The sequence below is a fragment of the Eleutherodactylus coqui genome, chromosome 1 (assembly GCF_035609145.1).
Source record: "Eleutherodactylus coqui strain aEleCoq1 chromosome 1, aEleCoq1.hap1, whole genome shotgun sequence".
Taxonomy (NCBI): Eukaryota; Metazoa; Chordata; class Amphibia; order Anura; family Eleutherodactylidae; genus Eleutherodactylus; species Eleutherodactylus coqui.
Window position 1 is genome coordinate 52,066,407 of NC_089837.1, and position 20,115 is coordinate 52,086,521.

General features: G+C 46.2%; 1 protein-coding gene across 1 annotated transcript in view; it reads left to right on the plus strand.

The window, feature by feature from the left end:
• Positions 1-3,982: 3,982 nt before the first annotated feature.
• The window catches only part of LOC136620922 (cytochrome P450 2C5-like), a 99,846-nt gene continuing 83,713 nt past the window's right edge, over positions 3,983-20,115 (plus strand). Inside the window, exons 1-2 of the mRNA XM_066596001.1 lie at positions 3,983-4,234; positions 18,690-18,852. Coding sequence (XP_066452098.1) covers positions 4,052-4,234; positions 18,690-18,852 — 346 coding nt within the window. The 5' untranslated portion in view covers positions 3,983-4,051. The remainder of the gene's footprint in view (positions 4,235-18,689; positions 18,853-20,115) is intronic.

Sequence of the window (20,115 nt, forward strand, 5' to 3'; positions counted from 1 at the left end):
TTAAGTGGGCCTTCCCAGTAACCGCATTGGTGAGGGCACAGTTTATGTTCCATGAGACATTCTGGTGTAGGGTGGAGATGGCGCAGAGGGGAAACATAGTGGCGACTGGGGACCGAGTACCGAGGGAACGCTGCCACCATCAGGTTGCAGAAAACGTCCATTTCTACCAGCCTATATGGCAGTAGTTTTAAAATATGCACATTTAAAGATTGTGCATGTTTGTGGGTGGCAGCGTATTTCCACTTTCGTTCCAACTCTTGGGTTAGCGACAGCTGAACGCTGCGCTGGGATACATTGGTGGAGGCAGTAGAGGACCGTGGAGGGGAGGGTGTGGGTGCAGGCTGAGAGATGCTCATGCCTGTGTCCTGGGAGGGGGATTGCATCTCTGTGACAGGTTGTGAAGGGTGAAAGAGGCAGTGGTGTGACCCGCAGGCGGTGAATGGCCTCCGTTCCAACTCGTTCAGTGTTTAGCCATCATATGCCTGCGCATGCTGGTGGTGGTCAGGCTGGTAGTGGTGGCCGTCCTGCTGATCTTGGTGCGGCACAGGTTGCACACCACTATACATCAGTCATCCGTGCTCTCAATAAAAAAAACCTTCAGATCTTCGAAAGCCTAGCCCTCTGCATGGAGGCTTGCCACGAGCAGGTGCTGTGGGGAACATTATTTGCTGTGGCCCTGCTTCTCCCTCTGGCCACCTCACTCCCTCTTCGAATCTGTTCTGGTGCAGCACTTGCTTTCCCCTCTGAAATTCTGTATTCAGTAGGTTTAGAAACCCAGGTGGGGTCAGTCACCTCATCATCCACCAGCTCGTCCTCTGAATCTTCTGTGCGCTCCTCCCTCAGACTTACTGCCCTAATAACAACCTCACTGACAGACAACTGTGTCTCATCATCATCATCATCCACAAAAATCTCTTTAGACACTACGTGGAAGTCCCCAGCCTCATCACCCTGAGACTGTGAAAGGTCCAAATTTTGGGCATCAGTCACGACAAACTCCTCAGGTGACTGATGAACAGTTTTTTCCCGACTCAGGGCAGAGACCCGAGAACAGTTCCTGGGAGTATGCCTGTTCAGAATCTCTCCTTTTCCTGGAGTAGCCAGGCTGGGAGGAAGGAAGAGCAGCCTGAGGATTCATAGGTTCAGTCCCTTAGCTAGCAGGAGTGGACTGTGTGGAAGACTGGGTGTTGGATAAATTACTGGATGCCTTATTCGCTATCCACGTCAGCACCCGATCGCACTGTTGTGTTTGTTATACTGGTCTACCACGCAGACCTGCAAAATGTGAGATGAAGCTGGAGAGCGGAGATACGCGGCGCTATACTAATCCCTCAGGAGCAGCCACTGTTTTACCCCGCCCAGGACCTTGGCCTCTGCCCACACCCTCATTTGGTCGGCCACGTCCTCGACCATTATCCCTAGTTTTCAAAATGTTGGAAAAAGCACTTGGACTAAATGCTACGCAAATGCAAGTTATTTTGTGTACGCTTATAGGCCAAAATAGACAGAATAAACAGTGTATACTATTGTTAAATTAGCAAATTCACAGCCCCCAGTCACTGGTATATAGTGTACGCTCTCAGCAGGGCCAGAAAATTTTAAAACAGTGTATACTGTTGTTAGATACTGCAAATTCACAGCTCCCAGAGATTGGTATATAGAGTACGCTCTCAGCAGGGCAAGAATTTTTTTTTTTAAGTTTATACTGTTGTTAGATACCATAAATTCACAGCCCCCCAAAACTGGAATATAGAGTACGCTCTCAGCAGGGCCAGAAAAATGTAAAACAATAAATACTGTTTTTAGATACCCCAGATTTACAGCCCCCAGACACTGGTATATAGTGTACACACTCAGCAGGACCAGAAAAATTGAAAACAATGTATACTGTTGTTAGATACTGCAAATTCAGAGCTCCCAGAGATTGGTATATAGAGTATGCTCTCAGCAGGGCCAGAAAAATGTAAAACAATGTATACTGTTGTTTGATGCCGCAGATTCAAGGCCCCCAGACACTGGTATATATAGTACGCTCGCAGCACGGCCAGAAAAATTTAAAAGTGAATGCTGTTGTTAGATACTGCAAATTCACAACCACCCAGACACTGGTATATAGTGTACGCTCTCAACAGGGCCAGAAAAATTTTAAAGTGTATACTGTTGTTAAATACTGCAAATTCACAGCTCCCAGAAATTGGTATATAGTGTACGCTCTCAGCAGGGCAAGAAAATTCTAAAAAAGTTTATACTGTTGTTAGATACCGCAAATTCACAGCCCCCAGAAACTGGAATATAGAGTACGCTCTCAGCAGGGCCAGAAAAATGTAAAACAATGTATACTGTTGTTAGATACCACAGATTCACAGCCCCCAGACACTGGTATATAGAGTACGCTCTCAGCAGGGCCAGAAAAATCTAAAAGTGTATACTGTGGTTCGATACTGCAGATTCACAGGCCACAGACACTGGTATATAGAGTACACTCTCAGCAGGGCCAGAGCAATTTTAAAAAGTGTATACTGTTGTTAGATACCACAAATTCAGAGCTCCCAGAGATTGGTATATAGAGTATGCTCTCAGCAGGGCCAGAAAAATGTAAAACAATGTATACTGTTGTTTGATGCCGCAGATTTACAGCCCACAGACACTGGTATATATAGTACGCTCGCAGCAGGGCCAGAAAAATTTAAAAGTGTATGCTGTTGTTAGATATCGCAAATTCCCAACCCCCCAGACACTGGTATATAGTGTACGCTCTCAACAAGGCCAGAAAAATTCAAAACAGTGTATGCTGTTGTTATATACCACAGAATCATTGCCCCCAGAGACTGGTATATAGAGTACGCTCTCAGCAGGGCCAGAAAAATGTAAAACAATGTATACTATTATTAGATACCACAGATTCACAGCCCTCGGACACTGGTATATAGAGTACGCTGGCAGCAGGGCCAGAAAAATTTAAAACAGTATATGCTGCTGTTAGCCTAAATTCACAGCCCCCAGAGACTGGTATATAGTGTACGCTCTCAGCGCCACCCTATATTGCTTCTCTCATCTCAATCCATCACCCATCCTGGGCTCTCCGCTATGCTAACGAAATCAGACTGAGTGCCCCTTTAATTTGAAACTCTCATTCCCGCCTCCAAGACTTCTCCAGAGCAGCACCGGTCTGGAACGCACTACCAAAGGCTACCCGAGCAATCCAGGACTCGCTGAACTTCAGGCATGCTCTAAAAATGCACCTCTTTGGGGAGGCATACCGCATTCCCTAAACAAACCCCTCTGTACTCCGCCTGATAACACGCTCCCTGACCTACTGACTGTAATCCCTGCTAGCCATCATAAACCGCTCCTGCAGTCATACTGTTTCTGTCGTCACACGGCCAAATATCTGACCATTGTCTATGTGTATAGAATCCCTTGCCATACCGCGTACACCGCCAGCCCCTTTACCTTCTGTATCACCCCATTACTTGTAGTATGTAAGCTCGTTGGAGCAGGACCCGCACCCCTATTGTTTCCATCAACGAATTACTACATGTAACCGTGGTTCTGTAATGTTTGTACTTTTGTCTTTCTGTATCCCCCTGTCTATGCAAGCGCTGCGAAATAGTTGGCGCTATACAAATAAAGTTTATTATTTGGGCGGAGAGGAGGCAGAGAGGGGGCGGGAGCTCAGCTCATGCTCCTGACTCTTCCATCCCCCCCCTGCAGATGAGGACGACGTATATCGGCTTGGCGTGAAAACCGAGCCGATATACGTTCGTGGGAATGCAGCCTTATGTGTACACAACAAATCCCAGCATTTCAATTGATTCCAGCAATTATTGAATTAGTGATTTGGTTTTCTTTATCCTGTTTGTACTTGATGCTGTAACACTGCTGAAACCTCAGTCCTGTAGACTTTAGGGGCTGAGTATTTGGCCAGAGTACAACTATAACTATCTGATTACACTTCCGGTTTAATACAATGTGAATCAGAACTGGTATTTCAAGCAGAGCTGGTAAATCAAACAGCATTTGCCTTTATATAAAAACCTTTCCTGGCACCATGAACCTCTCTGATCCCACCACGTTGGTTCTGTCTGTCATTCTGTGCCTTTTTGTTGCCCTATTTTTCTTTGGACGCAAAAGAAGTGGTAAATATAATCTGCCCCCCGGACCCAGACCGCTACCTATCATTGGAAATCTGCACATTCTGGACCTGAAGAAACCGTATCAAACACTTCACCAGGTAATATTCAGATTGTATGACTATTGTACCCTGAAGGGGTCGGGAGGCAGGGGAATGTAATAAGCTGCATACAGTATAGAGTAAAGAATTAAAGGAGTTGTTCACTTTATAGAATCCTTTTTGACAGAAGGGTCACCAGATAAAGAGCCAATCACAGGGTTCTACTTATGTACGTACAGTAAACTTTAATAGAACTTTGCAACAATTGTTTAACTTCCTGACAATCACATTAAAATAGGAAAAACCTTCCTGGACATGTCACCTTTTTATTGTAGATTTTGAGTTTACACTTTTGTCTCATGTAAATATAGTTGGTGGATTAAAAAGTTATATTTAAGAAGACAAAAAGTCAAAGCCGGGTGGCCGACTGTATGTCATATCACAGTCAGTAAAAATAGGGGACAGTATAAAAAATAGCTGCATCTAGGATTAATTTTGAAGCTCGGGTACAACTTGTGGGCGTTTTTGTATTTTCAATTATCCTAGTTTTACATGTCACGGTGAATGCTGCTATACGTGTCCATGTAAGGAACTGACCTGTGGACATAGAGAGAAGGGTCTTAACAAGCAAACTATATAGGAGTGATGGGGCACTATAGCAAAAACTTAAATGGGCCCCCAACTGTGGTGTCCAGTTTTGCCACCCAGGACAGTAAGGCCTGGTGTTTGCTTCCCATTCCATGCCATTTAAAGTGACCCTTGAGCGAATCCTCTACCCCCTTGTTTGCTAATGATGCAGGAGGAAGGTTCTGCACAAGGTCTTGTTATGCAGAAGAAAAAGGGATGTTGCAATCACAGCTGGGGCCCCCTTTCTCCAAGGGCCCGTAGCAGGGGTATGCTCTTCCTCTGTGGTACATACACTCTTGGTCCTAATCCCATTTGGCTGCACCCTTTATTTAAGTGGGTGACAAGCAATCTCCTCTACACAAAATAGAGAACTTTTGTGGGGAGTTAGCGCAAGGATTGTGGGAGCGAACTGCTAATCCCGCTCTCCCAAGTAGTCAGGGATATGGTGGTATTAACCAGCATAAGAGGGGGGGGGGGGGGGACTCATTTTATACTACTAGATTGTGCAGATGTTCACTACACAAACATAAAATGTTTTCCTGTGCGTAGCAGTGCTGAGTGTGTGTGTGTGCCTGCATGTAGCAGTGCTGAGTGTGTGTGTGTGTGCCTGTGTGTACTAGTGCTGCATGTAGCGGTGTGTGTGTACATGCATATAGCTGTGTGTGTACTTGCATATAGCGGTGAGTGTGTGTACCTGTGTGTAGCGATGTTCGGGTTACTTTCACTTTCATCTCTGAGACGTTAGCGCGCTTTTCTGGCCAATTGAAAGACAGGGAAGGCATTACAACTTCCCCCTGCGACGTTCAAGCCCTATACCACCCCCCCTGCAGTGAGTGGCTGGCGAGATCAGGTGTCACCCGAGTATAAAAATCGGCCCCTCCCGCGGCTCGCCTCAGATGCGTTGTGAGATAGCTGAGGGACAGTGGTATCGTGTTGGAGCTGCTGTAGGGAGAGTGTTAGGAGTTAGTGTAGGCTTCAAGAACCCCAACGGTCCTTCTTAGGGCCACATCTAACCGTGTGCAGTACTGTGGAGGCTGCTTTTAGCAGTGTTGCACATTTTTTTTTTTTTGGTATATCGGCCGTGCAGAGCATTGCGCCCTGCAGTAATACACCAGGGACAGAATTGTGTAGGCAGGGCCAGAAGACATATATTATAGATTGAATATACGCAGTGGTCCTTTTCAAAAAAATATTGGAAAAAAATCTATTTGGCCTGCCTGTCACTGTGCTCAGTGTTCTGGGTCCGTGTCTGCTGGGGGTAGTAGTTCTCCAAATAAATACGCAGCCAGCTAAGTGTTACAGCAGGCTTGCGCCAAATTATTTCCTGGCTCTGAAATCACCGGTCTTTTGCAGTTAATAACAGTGCAACACTGCAGTTCCGTGACACAGTCCAGGGACAGAATTGTGTAGGCAGGGCCAGAAGACATATATTATAGATTGAATATACGCAGTGGTCCTTTTCAAAAAAATATTGGAAAACAATCTATTTGGCCTGCCTGTCACTGTGCTCAGTGTTCTGGGTCCGTGTCTGCTGGGGGTAGTAGTTCTCCAAATAAATACGCAGCCAGCTAAGTGTTACAGCAGGCTTGCGCCAAAATGTTTTCCTGGCTCTGAAATCACCGGTCTGTTGCAGTTAATAACAGTGCAACACTGCAGTTCCGTGACACACACATCAGGGACAGATTTGTGTAGGCAGGGCCAGAAGACATATATTATAGATTGAATATACGCAGTGGTCCTTTTCAAAAAAATATTGGAAAAAAATCTATTTGGCCTGCCTGTCACTGTGCTCAATGTTCTGGGTCCGTGTCTGCTGGGGGTAGTAGTTCTCCAAATAAATACGCAGCCAGCTAAGTGTTACAGCAGGCTTGCGCCAAATTATTTCCTGGCTCTGAAATCACCGGTCTTTTGCAGTTAATAACAGTGCAACACTGCAGTTCCGTGACACAGTCCAGGGACAGAATTGTGTAGGCAGGGCCAGAAGACATATATTATAGATTGAATATACGCAGTGGTCCTTTTCAAAAAAATATTGGAAAACAATCTATTTGGCCTGCCTGTCACTGTGCTCAGTGTTCTGGGTCCGTGTCTGCTGGGGGTAGTAGTTCTCCAAATAAATACGCAGCCAGCTAAGTGTTACAGCAGGCTTGCGCCAAATTATTTCCTGGCTCTGAAATCACCGGTCTGTTGCAGTTAATAACAGTGCAACACTGCAGTTCCGTGACACAGTCCAGGGACAGAATTGTGTAGGCAGGGCCAGAAGACATATATTATAGATTGAATATACGCAGTGGTCCTTTTCAAAAAAATATTGGAAAAAAATCTATTTGGCCTGCCTGTCACTGTGCTCAGTGTTCTGGATCCGTGTCTGCTGGGGGTAGTAGTTCTCCAAATAAATACGCAGGCAGCTAAGTGTTACAGCAGGCTTGCGCCAAATTATTTCCTGGGGTTCCGTAAACGAAGTCAGCCTCCAACCACAGGCCAATAAGCGGCACATTTAATTACAGCGTTCTGTTTCTGCACTACTGCTAATACACCATGCTGAGGGGTAGGGGTAGGCCTATAGGACGTGGACGCGGGCGAGGACGCAGAGGCCCAAGTCAGGGTGTGGGCACAGGCCGAGCCAGTGTGGTGGCCAGGGGTAGAGGCAGGGCCAGACCGAATAATCCACCAACTGTTTCCCAAAGCGCCCCCTCGCGCCATGCCACCCTGCAGAGGTCAAGGTGCTCTACGGTGTGGCAGTTTTTCACAGAGACGCCTGACGACCGACGAACAGTGGTGTGCAACCTTTGTCGCGCCAAGATCAGCTGGGGAGGCACCACCACCAGCATGCGCAGGCATATGATGGCCAAGCACCCCACAAGGTGGGACGATGCCCGTTCACCGCCTCCGGTTTGCACCACTGCCTCTCCCCCTATGCCCCAACCTGCCACTGAGATCCAACCCCCCTCTGAGGACACAGGCAGTACCGTCTCCTGGCCTGCACCCACACCCTCACCTCCGCTGTCCTCGGCCCCATCCAGCAATGTCTCTCAGCGTAGCGTCCAGATGTCGCTAGCGCCACGGTTTGAGCGCAAGCGCAAGTACGACGCCGCGCACCCTCAAGCGTTAAACGTGCACATTGCAAAATTGATCAGCCTAGAGATGCTGCCGTATAGGCTTGTGGAAACGGAGGCTTTCAAAAGCATGATGGCGGCGGCGGCCCCGCGCTACTCGGTTCCCAGTCGCCACTACTTTTCCCGATGTGCCGTCCCAGGCCTGCACGACCACGTCTCCCGCAACATTGTACGCGCCCTCACCAACGCGGTTACTGCCAAGGTCCACTTAACAACAGACACGTGGACAAGCACAGGCGGGCAGGGCCACTATATCTCCCTGACGGCACATTGGGTGAATTTAGTGGAGGCTGGGACAGAGTCAGAGCCTGGGACCGCTCACGTCCTACCCACCCCCCGAATTGCGTGCCCCAACTCGGTGGTGGTATCTGCGGGGGTGTATGCTTCCTCCACTAAACCACCCTCCTCCTCCTCCTACGCAACCTCTGTCTCGCAATCAAGATGTGTCAGCAGCAGCAGCACGTCGCCAGCAGTCGGTGTCACGCGGCGTGGCAGCACAGCGGTGGGCAAGCGTCAGCAGGCCGTGCTGAAACTACTCAGCTTAGGAGAGAAGAGCCACACGGCCCACTAACTGCTGCAGGGTCTGACAGAGCAGACCGACCGCTGGCTTGCGCCGCTGAGCCTCCAACCGGGCATGGTCGTGTGTGACAACGGCCGTAACCTGGTGGCGGCTCTGCAGCTCGGCAGCCTCACGCACGTGCCATGCCTGGCCCATGTTTTTAATTTGGTGGTTCAGCGCTTTCTGTAAAGCTACTCCCACTTGTCATACCTGCTCGGAAAGGTGCGCCAGCTCTGCGCACATTTCCGCATATCCCATACGCACGCTGCCACCCTGCGGACCCTGCAACATCGGTTTAATCTGCCAGTGCAATGACTGCTGTGCGACGTGCCCACACAGTGGAACTCTACGCTCCACATGTTGGCCAGACTCTATGAGCAGCGTAGAGCTATAGTGGAATTCCAACTTGCGCGGCGCAGTAGGAGTCAGCCTCCTCAATTATTTACAGAAGAGTGGGCCTGGTTGGAAGCCATCTGCCAGGTCCTTGGAAACTTTGAGGAGTCTACCCAGATGGTGAGCGGGGATGCTGCAATCATTAGCGTCACCATTCCTCTGCTATGCCTCTTGAGAAGTTCCCTGCAAAGCATAAAGGCAGACGCTTTGGAATCAGAAACGGAGGCGGGGGAAGACAGTATGTCGCTGGATAGTCAGAGCAACCTCATGTCTATATCTCAGCGCGTTGAGGAGGAGGGGGAGGAGCATGAGGAGGAGGGGGAAGAGACAGCTTGGCCCACTGCTGAGGGCACAGATGCTGCTTGCCTGTCATACTTTCAGCGTGTATGGCCAGAGGAGGAGGAGGAGGGGGAGGAGCATGAGGAGGAGGGGGAAGAGACAGCTTGGCCCACTGCTGAGGGTACAGATGCAGCTTGCTTGTCATCCTTTCAGTGTGTATGGCCAGAGGAGGAGGAGGAGGATCCTGAAAGTGATCTTCCGAGTGAGGACAGCCATGTGTTGCGTACAGGTACCCTGGCACACATGGCTGACTTCATGTTAGGATGCCTTTCTCGTGACCCTCGGGTTACACGCATTCTGGCCACTACGGATTACTGGGTGTACACACTGCTCGATCCACGGTATAAGGAGAGCCTTTGCACTCTCATTCCTGAAGAGGAAAGGGGTTCGAGAATGATGCTATACCACAGGGCGCTGGTGGACAAACTGATGGTAAACTTCCCATCCGATAGCGCTAGTGGCCGAAGGCGCATTTCTGCGGCCCAGGTAGCAGGGAAGGCGCAGAGATCAGGCAGCATGTACAGCGCAGGCAGGGGAACACTCTCTAAGGCTTTTGCCAGCTTTATGGCTCCCCAGCAAGACTGTGTCACCGGTCCCCAGTCAAGGCTGAGTTGGTGGGAGCACTGGTGAGGGAGTACGTAGCCGATTGCAGCACCGTCCTCGGTGACGCCTCTGCCCCTACAACTCCTGGGTGTTGAAGCTGGACACGTGGCCTGAACTCGCACTGTATGCCCTGGAGGTGCTTGCTTGTCCTGCGGCTAGCGTCTTGTCAGAGAGTGTGTTTAGTGTGGCTGGGGGAATCATCACGGATAAGCGTACCCACCTGTCAACCGACAGTGCTGACAGGCTTACACTCATCAAGATGAACAAAGCCTGGATTTCACCAGACTTCTCTTCTCCACCAGCGGACAGCAGCGATACCTAAGCAATACGTAGGCTGCACCCGCGGATGGAAGCATCATTCTCTATCACCATCCAAAACGGGGACCTTTTTGCTTCATCAATCTGTGTATAATATTCCTCCTCCTCCTCCTGCTCCTCCTCCTGAAACCTCACGTAATCACGCCGAACGGGCAATTTTTCTTAGGCCCACAAGGCTCAGTCATATAATTTTTCTAAACAATTTTTATACGTTTCAATGCTCATTAAAGCGTTGAAACTTTCACCTCAACCAATTTTTATTTTAACTGGGCTGCCTTCAGGCCTAGTTACCAATTAAGCCACATTAACCAAAGCCATTAATGGGTTTCACCTGCCCTCTCGGTTGGGCATGGGCAATTTTTCTCAGATACATTAGTACTGTTGGTACACCAATTTTTGTGGGCCCTCGCCTACAGTGTAATCCAATAAATTTTTGGCCCACCTGCATTACAGCTGACATAACATCAGCTGTGATGGGCAATGCAATGGGATATATTTATGTACCGCCGGTGGGTTCCAGGAAGCCACCCATGCTGTGGGTCCACAGGGAGTTGTAACTACATGTGTCCACTTCTAAAGAACCCCAGTCTGACTTGGGCATGCAGTGTGGGCCGAAACCCACCTGCATTAAACATGACATTACTACCTCAGCTGTGTTGGGCAATGCAATGGGATATATTTATGTACCGCCGGTGGCTTCCTGGCACCCACCCATGCTGTGGGTCCACAAGGAGTTGTAACTACATGTGTCCACTTCTAAAGAACCCCAGTCTGACTGGGGCATGCAGTGTGGGCCGAAGCCCACCTGCATTAAAGATGACAATACTACCTCAGCTGTGATGGGCAATGCAATGGGATATTTTTATGTACCGCCGTTGGGTTCCAGGGAGCCACCCAAGCTGTGGGTGCACACGGAATTCCCATTGCGGAGTTGTACCTGCCTGTGACTATATATAAAAAAACGTGGTCTGACTGGGGCATGCAGACACCTTGACAGAATGAATAGTGTGTGGCACATAGGTTCCCCATTGCTATGCCCACGTGTGCAGCTCCAGATGGAGGTGGCACAGGATTGGATTTCTCATTGCTTCTGTACAGCATTGTGGGCTATCGCCCCGCCCCTTTTAAAGAGGGTCGCTGCCTAGCCGTGCCCACCCTCTGCAGTGTGTGCCTACTTTTCCTGTGGCAGACGCACTTATAAATAGACATGAGGGTGGCGTGGCATGAGGGCAGCTGAAGGCTGGGCAGGGACAGTTTGGTGTGCGCTGTGGACACTGGGTCGTGGGGGGGGGGGGGATTTGGCAGCATGTAACCCAGGAGAAGTGGCAGCGAAGTGTCATGCAGGCAGTGATTGTGCTTTGTTGGAGGTAGTGTGGTGCTTAGCTAAGGTATGCATTGCTAATGAGGGCTTTTCAGATGTAAAAGTTGTTGGGGTGGGGGGCACTCTTGCTGCTATTGTGGCTTAATAGTGGGACCTGGGAACTTGAGATGCAGACCAACATGTAGCCCCTCGCCTGCCCTATCCGTTTCTGTGTCGTTCCCATCACTTTCTTGAATTGCCCAGATTTTCACAAATGAAAACCTTAGCGAGCATCGGCGATATACAAAAATGCTTGGGTCGCCCAATGACTTCAATGGGGTTCGTTACTCGAAACGAACCCTGGAGCATCGCGAAAAATTTGTCTCGAGTAACGAGCACCCGAGCATTTTGGTGCTCGCTCATCTCTAGTAGCGATGTTTTTGTCTATACCTGCATTTAGCGGTGTGTGTACCTGTGTATAGCGGTGTGTGTGTGTGTATCTGCGTGTAGTGGTGTGTTTGTCTGTACCTGCATTTAGCGACGTTTGTACCTGCGTGTAGCGGTATGTATGTGTGTACCTTAGTGTAGCGGTGTGTGTGGTGTTGTGTGTGTGTGTACCTGCGTGTAGCACAGTGTGTATGTACTTCCGTGCAGCGTTGTGTGTACCTGCATGTAGCTGTGTGTGTTTTACTATGTGAAGCAGTGTGTGTGTGTACTTGCATGTAGCTGTGTGTGAATGTACCTGCATGTAGCTGTGCATATCTACCTGAATGTAGAGGTGTGTGTGTGTTGCAGTGTATGTGTGTGTGTGTGTGTGTGTGTGTACCTGCGTGCAGCAGTGTGTGAGTGCCTGCGTGTAGCAGTGTGTGTACTTGTGTGTAGCTGTTTGTGTACCTGCGTGTAGCGTTGTGTGTATGTACATGCATGTAGCAGTGTGTGTGTGTGTACCTGCGTGTTACGTTGTGTGTACGTGTGTGTGTACCTGAGTGTAGTGGTGTGTGTACTTGCATGTAGCGGTGTGTGTGTATCCATGTTTGTGTTTTTGCCTGTGTGCAGTGGTGCGTGTGTGTACTTCTATGTAGCAGTGTGTGTATCTGCCTGTAGCAATGTGTGTGTGTGTCTGTGTACCCTCAGGGATGGCTTGATAGGCATTCTGCCATGACAGCCCTGGGGCCTTTCAGAAGGCTCCCAGCTGCCATGACACCTACACCGCTCCCCCGATCACACTGCAGGGGGGCTGTACGGGACCCCCAAACATCGTTCGGGGGATTTAAATGCCGCTCTCAGATTTGACAGCAACATTTAAAGGATTACAGTCCCGATCAGCCGCACGTCCGAACGTGGCTGTTGCCCGCAGGTGTCAGCTGTAATAAACAGAGATGTCCTCCATATCTCCCTCCATACAAGTCCTGGCAGAGCTTAAAAACACAATAGGGTGGTCACTAAGGGGTTAAGCTGAGCTGAGCTGAACTCAGCGATGGACGAAAAGTGCATGGTAAGTGCACAACGGACACACATTTACACACAATGAATATCACTCAAAAGATGTCTTTTGAGCGAATTATGAGCGATAATCGTTGTATGTAAAAGGGCCTTTGCACAGACTAGCCTATAGGCATTCATTAAGCATACTAAAACTAAAGCACCTTTTACTCCCTGCTCTTACCTGGGATGCGGGGGAAAATCCTGGAGTGCTGAAAGAAAGGGTTCATTGAGGGATTTTCAAAAATGTTAGATAATAAACAGCACAGTTCACATATAAACGTTGTGGGCTGGATATACAGATGTAGAAACCCAAGATAACAGGAAGGTAGAGACATGTTAGGAAGGAGCGGTTTTGTTATAATTACCAGAGTAACTGGTTACTCACTGGCTGCTTCTTAAGGATATGTAGAGGGACACTAGTAGTGAGTCTTCAGGATCACAGGGACATCCTTATTAGGGCAACCACCCTGTGTGTTAGGGGCATTGCAATTGAATCCTCCACCACTTCCCCAGATTATCCCATTGTTGAAGATATACTTTGGTGAATATGGTAAAGACCACATACCTTGGGAATAAGAAATATTATCTTGACGTACTGTGGTGATCCGTGAGTACCACAATGGTGGATCAGATTACATATTATGTTCAATCATATTACATATCTACATAAGAAAAAGTTCTATTTATCCACAATAATTTATTTTACTCTTAAAATGACTATTTGGACAAACAAGATGGCCGCACCAGCTTCTCTGGCTACCTGATGCACACTGCATATTAGCATAAGACACTACACCTGCTTTGATTGACCAGTGCTGCCAATGTGTGCAGAGCTAGCCAGTTAGATCAGCAAGGAAGTATCTTAGACTATGCACAATATGTATCAGGTAGGCAGAGAAGCGTGGCAGACAATTTTGTTTCTCCAAGCACAGAGGGTTGCTTTGAGATGAACACCTTACATAAAGCTCCACTGATTTGGGTCCAGCTTGTGGCTAGATATAGTCACTGCAGTTGAAACAAACACATATTATATTTATTTTGCACATTTATATGGTGAATACTTATTTCTCAGTGTTGTACATCACTTGATGTCCCCGTTGGGGCTCACAGTCTGAGCTGACCTATTAGTCAAAATACTTTCGACCTCCTGTCCATCCGTGAGTGAGGGAGTTACATGCTCCACCCCTAATCACATGATGGTGACATCATCAAAGGTCCTAAAACATACAGAGCCTGACACATACCATGCACTTACAGGACCTGTGAAGATGTCACCATCATGTGATTACTCAGCTGGGCTCTGTGTCTGTGAGTGAGTTACATGCTCTTACCCTGATCACATGACGGTGATGTAATCACAGGTACTTCATCCCTGTGCAGATTACGAATGAACTACATCCACTACAACCCCCGCGGCCTCAGATGCTATGGAATACTAATGACCAGCTGTCTGTAAGTGAGTGACTGTGTCAGTTGCATGAGAAGATGCCACCATCATGGGATCAGTCACTGGGGCTCTTAGCTTCATCCATAATCACATGATGGTGACGTCATCACTGCTACTTCCCTTTATTAAACACCTGCAGAGTTGGACAGCAGCCATGTGCTTACAGTACCTGTGATTATTTACCTGTGTGGGAGGAGTCTGGGTTCACATGAGCAGGGGGTGATCAGTGGGTGCAGGACTCTGCTGTTCTGGTTGTTATCCCTGTTGTATGGGGTGAAAAATGTATGCAGCAGAGCAGTATGTGATGTACATGTAGCAGAGCTGTAACTGTGTGACGAGCATGCAGCAGAGCTGTGTGTGATGTGCATGTAGCAGAGCTGTGTATGTAAAGTGCATATAGCAGAGCTATGTGGCACATTATGCCACTAGAAACACTGGCGCTAATATTGTTTTTCTAATAGTATGTTTTTTGACTGTGAGGGAAACTGGAGTACTTGAAGGAAACCCACACAAACACAGGGAGAACATACAAACTCTTTGCAGATGTTGTCCTTGGTGGGATTTGCACACAGAACTGCAGCACTGCAAGGCAACAGTGCTAACCACTGAGCCACCATACTACCTAAGTTTCCTAAGAACTAGAAATATCATCAATAATATAACTTTATTTGAACCATAGCATGTATTCAGAACACATTTTCTAGGCTTTATACAAACGAGAAAAGTTAACTCTGTTAGACATTCAAACAGTTTTATACATTTTCAGGAAACACATATTTTATCCTTCGAATTTCTTGTATTTTATGAAGGTTTATACGTCATGTACAGGGTGATTCTCTCACTAGGAAACCCAAATATTCCTCAATGACTTTGTGATTTTTCTCTGGTTCCCTGTGAGAATTATCTGTATTAACTTTGTATGGTGCAAAGCAAGGTCTATCTAGAGCATCTGCTGAAAATGGCACCTCTAGTATCCAAGGATTGTTGTATGCAGGTCTGCATATTGGCTAATGTGACATCAGTAATGGCAGCAGCTTCCTGCCATATCACATATTTTAGGGCACAATTGTTTACGGCTTATTGCTGTGTATGTGACCATCACTAAATCCCACAAGAAGAAATCAGGAGGCATCAGGTCTGGTGATCTTGGCGGCCACAAATTTTCCAAAATTAATCAGTCACCAAAATAACTTTCAGCTTCCCTCATGTTTGCATTAGATGTGTGGCATATTGTGCCATCTTGTTGAACGTAACGTTCCGTTAATTTGTCTCAAATTTCTTCACTAATTAGTAAATCCAGGATCTTGTTGGTAATTTCTTCCTTCACACAGCAGTTTTACGGTCTCTTCTGGACTTCACAGCTACAGCCCACTTTGTTGAGACATGTGATAGTTTGATAGACAGGAACATTTTCATAGGGAACCAAGAAAAATTACAGATTTATTGAGGAATGTGTCAGGTAGATGGATGTGGGTCTACTTTGCCACACACTGGTTTGACTCTGGGATATCTGGGGCGGTAGCACTTTGGGTACCCTTGTTTCAGCTTTGAGTCCTCCAGCTTTGAGTCCTTACGGTCTTTGTGGCAGGATCCCCAAGCCATTACTACTCCCGGCAATCCCAGTAGTGTGGTTGCTGATGCCGCATTGGTCCGAGGCTTGGTACCTGATGTAAAAGGAAAAAAGAGCTCACCTTTGCTGGGAACTTGCACTCCACCGCTCTTGCAGGCACCTTCTCCTTGTTAAATTATCTCGCCCAGTCGTAGTGACTTTGTAAGAATAAATCCAATGAAGCTAGATAGAGCTTGCAACAAGGTGAACGACCGTAGAAGGGAAGATTTCTTGGATGAAACTCTGCAAAAAAAAGTTCTAAGGAGGAAAGAATAATTTGGTAATTTCAACCCAGTTTAATGATAGCTTTTACAAAATTAAAAAATTGCCTCTTGCATACTTAGTAAGTCTCAGCGTGTAGCTCTGCCCCCGCCCCGCCCCTCCCATTGCAAATAGTGGCAAGAGGCAGGAGCTCACTTCCTGCTCCTGGCTCTTCCATCCCCCCCCCCCCACCTGCAGACAAGGACACCCTATATCGGCTCAGCATGAAAACTGAGCCAATATACGGTACTCTGAATAAGCCTTAAACTGGAGGCATTTTGGATTGTAAAATTAAACACAAGAATACCAGCTGGCATGAAGGGTTTTATTCTATATATATTAAAAATTCCAATAAGTTTCAGACTTCTCATCAATATATAAAGAAAATAGTATATATGAATTTTATTGGATGATCAAATTTGGTGATATTATGCTAAACTTAGTAAATTCATGATACTAACATGATGATATATAATTGCAAATATTAATATATAATAAATAAAGTTTCATTTCTGGGTAAAACAATTAAATAATTAATATATGAAGATAGTGAACATAAAATAAATGGAATATAAAAATATAGTTTAATATAACAAATTGATATATTCTTAAATTTATTAGCATGGTTACTTTTAGGGCTCAGTGACACATGCTACAGCTGTCACAGAGGAGCGCAATGTTTTCCCATTGAATTCAATAGAGCTGGCAATACAGCCGGCTCCATTGAAAGCAATGGGCTGCCGGCAAGTGCTGTATTAATTTTCGGGGAAGGGCTTCAAATATAAGCCCTTCCCTGAAAACCATCCTAAAAAAAAAGTGTAAAAAAAAAAAAAATCTGTACTCACCTCTCTGCAGCTCAGCCGCGTCTAGCTGGCTCTTCTCCTGAACTGCTTTCAGTAGTATTCAGCAGACGGGGATTAAAAATCCCCGCCTGCTGAATGGGCTGCCTCTGATTGGCTGAGCACTATAAACAAACAGAGGCAGCTCTCAGCTATTGAATGACAGCTGAGAGCTGCCTCTGATTGTTCACAGTGCTCCGACAATCCGAGGCACCCATTCATGAATTCATTGCAAAGCATTGTGCCTATGTAGATGCGAACCGCAAACGCAACTGTCATAAGCGCATACAAACGCCAGTGTGACTGAGCCCTTAAATTGTCCATGAACATTGATATATCATTGAAAATATTGATACAGAATAAATAATATCTCAGTTCGGGGTACAACAATAATATTTAAAAGTGAATGTATGAAGACATTGAACATGAAATGAATAGGAAAAAAGATAAAAATATCGTTTGATATAACAAATTAATATATTTTCAAATTTATTAGCATAGTTACATCTAAATTGTGCATGAATATATTAGATTTCTATTCATTTATAACACACGCAGTATCTTCCTTGATAATAGGGACAAGGCATTTTCCGCTAGAATGTGCAGATAGCGCTCACAGGGTTAAAATTCAGGTGCTTGTTTTTAATTGATATGTTTAAATGTAAGTGTGTGGAATGAACATTGAGGTGATCAAGGACCCATTGTAGGGTTCAAAACTCGTTCTCTGTATTCCTGTATTTTATGGCACGTTAATGGAATAAAGCAGGATACTTTCTTTCAAGTTAATAGAGTACCCTATTTCCTTGGATTTATTGGTACCTGGTGGTCTGAACAGGTGAGCATCCAGAAACTTACTGTGGTCAGGGCTAGTGGCACAAATGCAATAACGAGGTGCAAGCTGAAGGTCAAGACAGGTAGCAGGCAATAACGAAGTCCAGAATACAGAGTCAATGTCAGAATCATTAGGAACATGAGCAAGGGGCAGAACCAGAATACAGTACTTATTGAGTATTTATAACAATGGCTAATGGGATCAATTACTTAGGCAACCTCCATTGGGGAAGGATGCCTAGAATAGCTAGAGTTGGAGCATGGTTGGCTTGAGACGCAATTAGGGAATGGGTGCTTGCCCTTTAAGAAAAGGGACAGGAGCACATAAACCCTTTGAACTGAGACCAAAGAAGCAGAGGAAGTACAGTGTGGAAGACATTGAGGATGACAGCATTTGACCACAGACCTAGGAACACATGAGTGGCAACAGTGCACCATAAGAGAATCTTTGGGTTTCCTAGCAAGAAATAACCCTTGTCACTATATTTTCATGTTTATTTCCTACTCCTATCCTTTCCTTACTCCACACTAATATACACTGATATAATTTCAGTTTTATATATTTACTGTGTACGGCTCCAAGCCTTTTTAGCTTTCCACTATCAGGACCACCAGAGGCTCAGCTGCTGTTGGTTGCAAAAGTGTACTCACAAATGATATGGTTGTTTAGCAAAACATTGAATGGGCTCCAATCCTCACTAAGATCTCTACCAAACGTACTAGAAGTTTATATGCACCATCCTGGCTTTAAGTCCAAAATGATAGCTTTATCCCACTTCCCTCCGCAGCTCTCTAAGAAGTATGGGTCGGTATACACGATAAAACTAGGGGAAGAGGAAGCTGTTGTACTGTGCGGATACGAGACAGTGAAAGACGCTCTTGTCAATCATGCAGATGAATTTTCGGGAAGACCAAAAGTGCCACTTTTTGATGAAATGACAAAGGGATACGGTAAGTAAGTCCACTTGGCTCTATCAGTAATCTCAGCATTGATAACTTCTTACACCATATGTCCTTGTTGTATTAGACTCATGCTGTGGTTTATGACTGACAAAAACTCCTGTAGAAAGCCAGATTTTCTCTTGCATTGCTGCTCCTACTTCTGTGTCACCACTCCAGTAAGTGGCTGTTTCTCTTTCTCAACACAACTCCAGGATACAGTACGTGATTGCTGGAGGTCAGATTATTCCACCACACACAGCAAGATCTCGCTTTCCTGGTAACTAATTGTCTAGACTAGTATTTTGGCACCCTCTTTAACAAACAGAGAAGTCCTGAATCGTATAAGACCCGATATATCACAGGAGGGCAAGATGACCGAGCTCACATATTTTGGCCATGTTATGCGAGCAGGGTCACTAGAAAAATCTATAATGATTGGACAGATCAGTGGCAAAAGAAAACTCGGCCGCCAAAGGACACCATGGCCGATACTATCAGAGCTGATACTGGCTTGGATATCACACAACTGAAAGAAGCAGGGCAAAACCGAAAAACATGGAGGGAGGGAGCCTTTAGGGTCACCGAGGGCCGTGACTTACTAAATGGTTAACAAGAACAACTGTTGTAGGAAACAGGAATGCCTGATCGAAGTGTCACAGCAGCCCTTTTGTATGCTACAATACAGTGTATATGTGCATATTTGGCATTACAAGAGATTCATAGCATTAATTTTTGGACTAAATGTTATTTAATGGACAAACTTCCTTAATCCCTTCCCAAAAATGTTTCTTTATCATAGTAGAACATACTGGTACATCTAGTGTTTGTCATGGGCACAGATGTTGTGCCAATGCTTTCAAAAGTGGGAAAAGTTGTATTATACAGCCAATATCCCTCTGCAGTGGCTGGGATCAAAGTTAATTCCAGGTGTTTAACCCCTTAGATGCTACTGTCAGTAGCAACTGCAGCACTTAGAGAGTTTGAGAGAAGGAAGGTTCTCCTTATGTCTGCCCATCAGCACAATCACAGGGTGCCGATAGATGTCAATGGCAGCCAGAGGACTGACAAAAGCCTCTAGGCTTGCTAAAAGCATCTTCCTATTATACTGAGTTTTGTAAAGCATCATAGAAGTAGTCGGAAGATTACACGTGTTTTAGATAACACATTATTAAAATGGCATTGCTTTTGGTGTAGGAAAAAACAGTAAGGGCTTGCTGTTTTTTTCTATCCTGTCCTATTAAAAATGTATGCCAAATAGTAAGATACTATGCA